A 10,224-nucleotide genomic window follows, 5' to 3' on the forward strand; every position below is an offset into this window, starting at 1 on the left:
GGTGCTCTTAGTCACGGTTCAAGCCCCTCCTTCCGTCTCTTCACTCGTTGTACTGAACCACCATCCCACCTAGTGACTGAGTTCTGTTACTGCGCCTCCAGTTGTGTTTGTGTTTGATTTGTTTATAAACGGATGTACGTGAAAACGGGCAAATATGGCATAATATTTTGGGGATTTTTTTCTGTCATGACTCTGAAAGCTAATTTCACCAGTAGTAAAACTATATAAATATAGACAAGTAGAAATGTGCTTTTTAAGTTCCATCAGTTCCATTTTTAATACCATCCATCACTTACTAGAACACTTACTAGAACAAAAAGCAAGTGTGCTTCCTAGCAAGCAGTAAAAGAGCTGATGTTATGTTAAGGTGTTTCTCATTTAATGGTGATAAAAATGCATTGTTTGGATTGTTATAATTTGATCTTTATTATATTCATAAAATGCAATGAACAACTGCCAATGTTTAAACAATTTAAAATCAATATTAAAATATTTATATTTAGAAACAATAAAAACCTTTAAAGCAGTACAAACTATACAAAAGGTTAATATGTAAAATGCATATATATCCCTGACATGTTTGGTCATATGTACTCTTGTTTGTACAATATACTTGGTTCTCAATTTATATAAAAAAGGAAAACTCCAGGAACAATCACTTTTAAAAAAAACTTTTACATGCTGCTAATCTGGTGGGTAAATAATACAACTTTCAGTAGCTGTTCAGTAGTTCATTCATTAGACGTTTTTCATGCTTGCACAGAGCGTTGAACAGGTCCTTAGCAATGCTTTCACAATTCACACAGGTAAGCAGTTTCCTCATCTTATCTTGATCTGTTGGCTTCGCTCTCATATTTGCAACTGATTCATCATGTAGGTCAAGATCATCAATAATTGGATCAATGTTCTTCACGTTTTGAACCAACAGACTTAAGTTTTTTTTTAGAAACTTCTGATAATCTGGGAATACAAAAAGAAAACATCATAAGATATTGGAAAGAGAAATATATGAATAGAAAGAAATAAACTTAATCTAACCTTTTATTGGCCTGTGTTCACAGTCTCTATCAGGTTTCTGGACTGAAATATTAGGAGAAAAAAGATTATTATTAAGTACTTACAATACATGCACTACAACACACTATCTTATACCGTGTACAATGTGCCTTCAGTGGCTTTATGTATTATTTATACATTTTAAAGTGTGACATATATGAGAGTTGCCACTCTAAATTTCATTGTACCTTGTGCAATGACAATAAAGTATCTTACTTGTTGAATTGGATTAACAGATGAGAAAGCACCTTCAGATGGTCTTTGATTATTGATATTGTTAATTATAAATACATTTTAATAACCAAACATAAAATGTAGCTGTGTCCCAGATTGTGCATGTGATCCTGTTGGAGCAGAATTTTCCCTATTATACATATAAAATTTAATTTGGTCCCAAACTACTTAACCCCTACTGAATGACAGCTTAATTTGGACTAAATGTGCAACTTTGTTACTGCAGTTATTTATTTATTTTTCTCCTTAATTTGATTATTTTTGGCTATTTAATTGTTGTGTTTATTGTTAGAAAATTGCTAAATTACACAAACCAGTTTTTTTAACTGTATGTAGATGTGTTCAAAATATGAGGACTTCATAAAAATGCAAACTGTACTGAACAAAATTATAAACGCAACACTTTTGTTTTTGCCCCCATTTTTCATGAGCTGAACTCAAAGATCTAAGACGCTGATTAGACAGCATGATTATTGCACAGGTGTGCCTTAGGCTGGCCACAATAAAAGGCCACTCTAAAATGTGCAGTTTTATCACACAGCACAATGCCACAGATGTCGCAAGTTTTGAGGGAGCGTGCAATTGGCATGCTGACTGCAGGAATGTCCACCAGAGCTGTTGCCCGTGAATTTAATGTTCATTTCTCTACCATAAGCTGTCTCCAAAGGCGTTTCAGAGAATTTGGCAGTACATCCAACCGGCCTCACAACCGCAGACCACGTGTAACCACACCAGCCCAGGACCTCCACATCCAGCATCTTCACCTCCAAGATCGTCTGAGACCAGCCACCCGGACAGCTGCTGCAACAATCGGTTTGCATAACCAAAGAATTTCTGCACAAACTGTCAGAAACCGTCTCAGGGAAGCTCATCTGCATGCTCGTCGTCCTCATCGGGGTCTCGACCTGACTGCAGTTCGTCGTCGTAACCGACTTGAGTGGGCAAATGCTCACATTCGATGGCGTCTGGCACTTTGGAGAGGTGTTCTCTTCACGGATGAATCCCGGTTTTCACTGTACAGGGCAGATGGCAGACAGCGTGTATGGCGTCGTGTGGGTGAGCGGTTTGCTGATGTCAACGTTGTGGATCGAGTGGCCCATGGTGGCGGTGGGGTTATGGTATGGGCAGGCGTATGTTATGGACAACGAACACAGGTGCATTTTATTGATGGCATTTTGAATGCACAGAGATACCGTGGCGAGATCCTGAGGCCCATTGTTGTGCCATTCATCCACGACCATCACCTCATGTTGCAGCATGATAATGCACGGCCCCATGTTGCAAGGATCTGTACACAATTCCTGGAAGCTGAAAACATCCCAGTTCTTGCATGGCCAGCATACTCACCGGACATGTCACCCATTGAGCATGTTTGGGATGCTCTGGATCGGCGTATACGACAGCGTGTTCCAGTTCCTGCCAATATCCAGCAACTTCGCACAGCCATTGAAGAGGAGTGGACCAACATTCCACAGGCCACAATCAACAACCTGATCAACTCTATGCGAAGGAGATGTGTTGTACTGCGTGAGGCAAATGGTGGTCACACCCAGATACTGACTGGTTTTCGGACCCCCCAATACAGTAAAACTGCACATTTTAGAGTGGCCTTTTATTGTGGCCAGCCTAAGGCGCACCTGTGCAATAATCATGCTGTCTAATCAGCCTCTTGATATGCCACACCTGTGAGGTGGATGGATTATCTCGGCAAAGGAGAAGTGCTCACTAACACAGATTTAGACAGATTTGTGAACAATATTTGAGAGAAATAGGCCTTTTGTGTACATAGAAAAAGTCTTAGATCTTTGAGTTCAGCTCTTGAAAAATGGGGGCAAAAACAAAAGTGTTGCGTTTATAATTGTGTTCAGTGTACAAAGAAAAATGTTTTTAAAAATTCAAAATTAAACAGCTTATATAAAATTTACTTTGGCCTGCTTTGGCCTTTGGTTCATGATCATAATTTTCTGCAGGTTAAGCAACTTCATTTAATTACCATTTTTTAATAGTTTCAGACGGTGTTTTTCACTGACCAATTCTGCCAGAGGGTGCAACAGTCATATTCATTTCAATGGGGCCTAGACTTGCATCAGTTATGATAGGCGAATATACAACGCTGCCACCAGATGCAAAGGTTTTGCCTTTTTACATAAAAAAAAAAAAAAATCTGTCAGTTCATACAATTGTTAATTATACATCTGATAATGTTTCCGATTATTAATAAATATAAATCACACTTACTGCTTACTTTGGTGCCTGATTGTCCTGTCATGGTTGCAGTCTCTGGAGAGAGAGAGAGAGAGAGAGAGAGAGAGAGAGAGACATGTTGTTTTGGATGGCAAAAATCATGCAAGCATCCTGTGTTGTATGTATGTATCTATGCTGAATGTACTGCAATGCATTACAGTGATCTACCCAGTTTACCACAATACATATTTAAAAGTATTCATAGCAACTGTACAGTTCTTTTCCATACAGGCCAATTCAATGTCACTAAAGCTGAAATATGAATAAAGAAACTTGAGGGCTCCCAGCTACAACTCCAAACTGAAAATCCATAGTTTTCCATTAAAATATTGGCACCCTTGGTAAATATGAGAAAAGGCGGCTGTGAAAATAAATCTGCATTGTTTATCCTTTTTATCTTTCATTCAAAAAATTTACTAAATTCTAACCTATCATTGAAGTAAAACAATTGAGGGGGGGGGGGATTAGTTTCATCTGACCATAGAAGCCAGTGCCATTTGAGGTTCCAGTCGTGTCTGACAACTGAATATACTGAACCCAAGATTCAACTACTCTCTGCAATTCTCCAGCGGTGATCCTTGGAGAATCTTTGGCCACTCAAACTCTCCTTCTCACCGTGCATTAGGATGATATAGACACACGTGCTCTTCCAGGCAGAGTTGTAAAATCTTTAGTTGATTGGAATCTCTTAATTATAGCCCTGATGGTGGAAATGAAGATTTTCAATGCTTTAGCTCTTTTCTTACAGCCACTTCCTATTTAGTGAAGCTCAACAATCTTGTTGTGCACATCAGAACTATATTCTTTGGTTTTACTCCTTGTGATGGATGTTTAAAGGAATTTGGCCTTTGTGTTCCTCATATTTATAATCCTGTGGAACAGAAAGTCATGGCTGGACAATTTCATGCTCCTAGTCACCCCGGTGTGCTGAAAAATGTAAATATGAATGGGAATATACTTCAGAGATATTTTACTGAATGAATTTTTTGAATGAAAGATCAAAAGGGTAAACAATGCAGAATTATTTTCACACTTTGCTCATATTTATCAAAGGTGCCAATATCAGTGGAGGGCACTGTACATGCATGTATACATACATACTGTATATACAGAAAAAGATTGAATCAAGATCTAAAATCTAACCTTGTTTTGGCCTGTTACCACTTTCTCCATTATTGCAGTCTTTTTCTGCTTTCAGGTCTGTAACGTTATAAAGAAGATTATTATTATTATTATTATTACACTAAAGTTGAACTATCTGAATAAAGACACTTGGGCGCCCAGCTACAACTCAGTTACAAATCCATCGTTTTCCATTAAATCACATTATATTTTAACTAAATTATTGTTAATGTAGAGTGACTTCACACTAGGCTGGAAGGCGTTTTTCAGTAGGTCGAATATGTTTGTATGTTCTGGGGTAAATAATTTTTTTAAACAAAACCCATTATCAAAAAAATAAATGGTTGATTGCTGCCCATTTATCCACCCAATTCAGCTAAAAATGAGCCATAGTTTCACTAAATTGACTTTTAGCCTATTTTTGACATGTCGATATGGTATGAATGAATGTAACTTGGGCCTCTCTATAAGTGTGCACAATGCGCTTACCTTTAGTGTCCACTGTTTTGATCCATTCTCTGAGCTCAGGATACAATTCATTCACATCATCATTTTTTAACAAATCCAAAAAATCTCGACACACATTTTCACCCTTTCCAAGGATAATGTCCAGAAGTTTGATAACGACTCTGTCTTTACCGGTCATGTCCATCAGTTCTCTATACTGAGCCGTTGGTATAAGTTGATTAACTTGAACATGTTGCAAAAGAATTACATGATCCGAACTAAGCCATTTGATCAGGCTAAGTTTGTTTTTCACGATGATTTCCGCCATTTTCTACGACACGTTTACTTTCGTTTTCGATTTGTGCGTTGCATTTATTCCACCGCTGGATGGCGATTGTGTCAAAAGAAGGAAAGCTTTTTCTTCTAGTAGCCTACAATACCTTATCTCACCGACTATTATGTAACTTTATTTGCAAACCTTGTCTCTGATGAGACAGTTTTCTAGCATGAGATAAAATTGGATTTGTAAAAATATTACTAAAAGCATTGTGCATGATGCTTCTGTCTTCTGTATAAAGAGTATTATTTCTGTATTAGCCTATTTATTCTGTAGCACTGACCAGATGATGGAAAGGATAAAAAATAACTGACAAGCACAGAACTGAAAATACAATCAAAGAGACAATCTAAATTACTTTTGTTCTTCGTTTATGCAGCTCTACTCAACAATACTCTTGAGTCATTCCCATACACTGTTTGTTAGGCATGTTAGAAGGCATTTTATTCAGTTCTTAGGATGATAAAGCACAAAAGGATGCAAATAAAGTATCATAAAAATGGTCCCATGACTCTTATTTATAAGTCTAGATAAACAAATTGTTGTTTGCTGTCTAGAGGTGCAGCAATAGGCTGTTTTTTAAGAAGTCTTGTAGTTCAAATGAATGGGAAGAAACATTATGCACATGGTCGCTGATTTTCATTTATCTATGATTGAGAAAACAGAAAGTGACAGCAGGAACTGACAGCTGACTCAGCAGATTTAAATCTAAGAGGTGAGACAAGCGCTCCGCTGACTGGGCATAAGCCAGTTAGGAAGGAGGAGGCAATGTCACCTTCATTAAAAATGAATTCCTTGTTAACATCCGGTTATTTAGAAAATACAATCTCACTTGTAGACATTAAAGCAAAGACTGGACAACATCCAGTGTGCTATTTACAGTATGAGGACTCAGTGCCCTAGTCAATAACAAGGTAGTCAGAGAAAATATAATTTTCCTTATGAACCCGGCAACCCCAAATATTATGCTCTACAGATGTCTATAAGATTTTGACCAACTAATGTTTAATTCATGCATGGCTGAAACATCGCCATCTGCAAACCATCTGTGATGTCCTTAGTTAGTTTAGCATCATTTAGCACACATTTTATATGCAACTTAAAGCATATATTTATATATGCAAATTAAAGCATCTGATTAGCTGTATCAACAACTCAAAAATTCTGTCTTTTCTGTCATATCTATCTATCTATCTATCTATCTATCTATCTATCTATCTAAACATTAATATCCATAACTAAACCTTTAGCAAATGGAGGCACTGTAGCCACATTTACATAAAAACAAAGGAATTTTTCAAAAGCCAAACATGCTTGAAGCAAAAGCAGATGACAAAGGTCAGTATGAATCATATTTGTTTTCTCACCAACCCTGCTTACACCAGCAAAAGAAAACAAAATCTATGTCAAGTGATGACACAGGTATCAAAACATGATCCAATCACATCTTAAACATTAAATAAACTAGAGAAACTTGGTTTTAAAAAAATGTCAGACAAACCCTATCCTGAAGGAGACTATATTTAGGGGACATATTTTATTTATCTCAAAATGTCTTTTGTGCAGAAACAGCTTCTGTATTACTTTTGTATCTTGGATAAAATCTTGTATAAACTGTACTTTGCACATACATATCTAAACAAATATGTATTTTAAAGTTACAGCAGTGACACCTTGGAAAGCTCTCCAGCTTGATTTGAATTTAATAATAAATAAAAAAACTGTAATCCAGACTGAATCATTATTACAGCACAACCATAGGAGCGCACAGATTGCTGCAGGGAGGTTGCAGAGATGTCCATCTAGTCACGTTTCATGTTCATTTAAAATGAAACATCTGCACCTCTTTCATTTAAAGGAATAGTTTACCCAAATACGAAAATTAGCTAAGAATGTACTCAATTTGCTGGAAATGTACTCAACATCAGGCCACCCAAGATAAAGATGAGTTTGTTTCTTCATAAAAACAGATTTGGAGAAATTTAGAAAGGAGAAAGCAATATTATGCATTATAGATTCATTTTTTTTTTTTTTTTTTTTTTTTTTTTTTATTACAAATAAGTAGCTTTTTGCTTCACGAGAATTGATGGACTGTAGATGTGTGGATTACTCGTGGATTATTGTGATGTTTTTATCCGCTGTTTGGACTCTCATTCTGACGGCACCCATTCACTGCAGAGGATCCATTGGTGAGCAAGTGATGCACTACTAAATTTCTCCAAATCTGTTTCTATAAAGAAACAAACTCATCTGCATCTTGGAAATGCCTGAGGGTGAATACATTTTCAGCAATTTTGCATTTTTGGGTAACCTTTAACCAAGTACAGGAAGAAAGAGATCATCGGTGTTGGAATTCTTTCTATGCCAATATTAAAAGCATTTGGAATTTAAACCTGGACAGTCTTTGAAGCCGACACCTCCTTGCATCTAAACAGTAGGTTTCTGTGACAGAGCAGCCCTTTCCCTCAACTCTTTCCAGAATCCCACTACCTCAATGCTTTGTTTGGTGAAAAACAACAGATGGAAAGAGCAGGAGGGAATCATTTAGCTGGGAAGATCACAGCACGTTCAACAGTGCAGAACAAAAATCAAAAGAGCTATTTCCTACAACAGGACACATCCTGTTAAATTATCCACTGGGACCTCCTGACAAGCTACACAAAACCCACAGAACTAAAGAGCAAATTACTCATATCAAATATGGTGTGCGTTTTCATTCACTTCACAATATGACTAAGGCTTAAAAAATGCAGGTTATTTCGGTAAGGTAGTAGTCACCATATTGTATAGAAAGGAAGATATAGATAGATAGGAAATTGGGTCACTCCAATCAAGTGCAAGTAGTAAATAGTATATTTGGTTTGAACTTCCTGAGGCCACCAAGTAAGAAAAGACCTTCTCAGAAAAGACATGGTACCCCTGAGAACATAAACAAACATGTGTAGGCCATTATGCTGGTTGTTAGCATTAAAACAACTTGATGTTTTGACCAAGCTACAAAGATACTTTCACATTAAAAGAAATTAAGACATTTTGAGAACCACAAGAAAAAAAGGACAGTGTCATGCTGTAGCCTACAATTTGTACAACATTATTGTTATGGACATACATTTTTCATGAAGGATATTCTTCTAAGAATTTTGTAACTGATGCATTATTAAAACGTTGTTTAAAAGTGATTTTACAGATGAAGAGAGGAGACAGGATTTGTGACTAGATCCGCCTGATCTCCTGAAGGGTTTTGATAGAGTGGCACTTGATTCAAAGAGTCTTCTTTCATAATGAAGTGGACTCACTCCTGCAGATGGCTTTAGGCCAATCACTGTCGGCAGCAGTGTAAAAATAAGTGGTTCCTTACACGAGCAATGTAAGGAACTGGACATTGACGAAAGAAAATCGTAAAATAGTAAAAAATAACTGCAAATGTGTAACACTAGAAATCAAGCATTTCTATGTCCTCGTGGATGATGCTACAGCTGTTTCCATCTGCCGTTTCCAATGAGCATTTAATAACAGAAAACAGATTTGTGTGTTTATGACTGAATACTTTATAAACCTTCTTCTCATATTAATGCAAAAGCAAAAATGTTCCAGCAGAGCAACTGTCATTGGAATGTACAAGATTGCTAACAGATTGCTTTGTCATGTAGCTACTACAGACTGGCAATATCAGCACTCTTCTACTGTTTTTCAGATCAAATTACTGGTTAAGAATAAGAGATTAAAGGTTAAACTGCTCTACCAGTTGTTTCGGGTAAAATGTTTAATAAAGAAAGAAATATGTCGACATGAAGTCAAGTCATTCAGAATGTGCATTTAAACAGCTTCACAACTTTTTTTCCCGCTAGATGGCAGTAATTCCACATTCATCCTTGAGAGAAGTGCAATACTGTAGCCCGATAGGAAACAGTGAACTCAATTATTAGGTGATTTATTACGAAGGACTACACGCAGGCTTTGTCAGCGGTACATAGTTCAAGTATACAGGTGTTTCATGTTTCGTAACAAAAAAGATGAACCAGCAGAAAGAGAAAATGGCACACGGGCTCCGTGAGACCTTGCCCACTGACGTTTCTGAAGTATTTTGTGTTTGCTGCAGCTGCAAAAACATAAGTGGTAATCTATCTTTTCTGCCTAAGAAAGAAAAGGTGTAGGACGAAAGAGCAAATAAACACCGTGGAACGTGGCAATAGAAATCTCTGTGAGATAAACGCCACATACTCAACATTTTTAATAGACATCAGAGACATAGGCTATTTACGTCTGGCATTTTTAGCATATCTTCTCAGAGCGCCATATATATCATTTCCGCCAGGAAAGAAATTGAGCCTGTGAGGAATAAAAGTAGCCTAGTGTGTTCAATTGTATTGTTGTTTAACAACATGATTGTTCAGCTCGAATAACCTCTTTCTGATATAGAACAAAAAAACACATAAAACAGTTAAATAAGTTGTGGAAATTACATTTTCTCGAACATTTATACAGTGCATGTCATGGTAAAGACTATATCCCTCACTCACTAGCCTTGCTTTCATTCGTGTTAAATTCAATATGGCGTCTAACCTGATTAAGGTCTTTTGGTTGTCGATAAACAGCAGTGTTTCCGCGAGCAACTACAATGAAGAAAAACGTCTCAGGTTACTTATGTAACCATGGTTCCCTGAGTAGGGAACGAGACACTGCGTCCTCTAGGGGTCGCTATGGGGAACGCCTCGTCGTAACCCGTGTCTGAAGCATACATTGAAAAAACACCAACAACACGTTGGCCGGCGACAGCCCATGAC

The 10,224-nt window shown here is 37.1% G+C and overlaps 1 protein-coding gene across 3 annotated transcripts; it reads right to left on the reverse strand.

The window, feature by feature from the left end:
• Positions 1-460: 460 nt before the first annotated feature.
• On the reverse strand, positions 461-5,448 carry LOC107728915 (uncharacterized). 3 transcript variants are annotated; one of them, XM_016539243.1, is made up of 6 exons: positions 5,146-5,448; positions 4,678-4,734; positions 3,529-3,570; positions 3,321-3,428; positions 1,039-1,080; positions 461-960 (listed from the first exon to the last, which is right to left on the reverse strand). In XM_016539243.1, the coding sequence occupies exons 1-6, from the start codon at positions 5,429-5,431 to the stop codon at positions 713-715; spliced, it is 783 nt and encodes a 260-aa protein (XP_016394729.1). In that variant the 5' UTR covers positions 5,432-5,448; the 3' UTR covers positions 461-712. The 3 variants fall into 3 exon arrangements, with proteins under 3 accessions (XP_016394729.1, XP_016394730.1, XP_016394731.1); XM_016539244.1 differs by lacking the exon at positions 4,678-4,734; XM_016539245.1 differs by lacking the exon at positions 3,321-3,428.
• Between the last annotated feature and the right edge of the window lie 4,776 nt (positions 5,449-10,224).

The sequence above is a fragment of the Sinocyclocheilus rhinocerous genome, unplaced genomic scaffold (assembly GCF_001515625.1).
Source record: "Sinocyclocheilus rhinocerous isolate Xijiao unplaced genomic scaffold, SAMN03320098_v1.1 scaffold1569, whole genome shotgun sequence".
NCBI lineage: Eukaryota > Metazoa > Chordata > Actinopteri > Cypriniformes > Cyprinidae > Sinocyclocheilus > Sinocyclocheilus rhinocerous.

What these genes read in the sequence shown, in the direction of transcription:
- LOC107728915 (XM_016539243.1), bottom strand. Translation starts at nt 5,431, where the DNA reads ATGGCGGAAATCATCGTGAAAAACAAACTTAGCCTGATCAAATGGCTT. An exon ending in ATCAGGCACCAAAGTAAGCA is followed by an intron (nt 3,429 to 3,528) that starts GTAAGTGTGATT and finishes TTATGTAAAAAG; the next exon opens with GCAAAACCTTTGCATCTGGT. An exon ending in TGCACCCTCTGGCAGAATTG is followed by an intron (nt 1,081 to 3,320) that starts GTCAGTGAAAAA and finishes CTAATATTTCAG; the next exon opens with TCCAGAAACCTGATAGAGAC.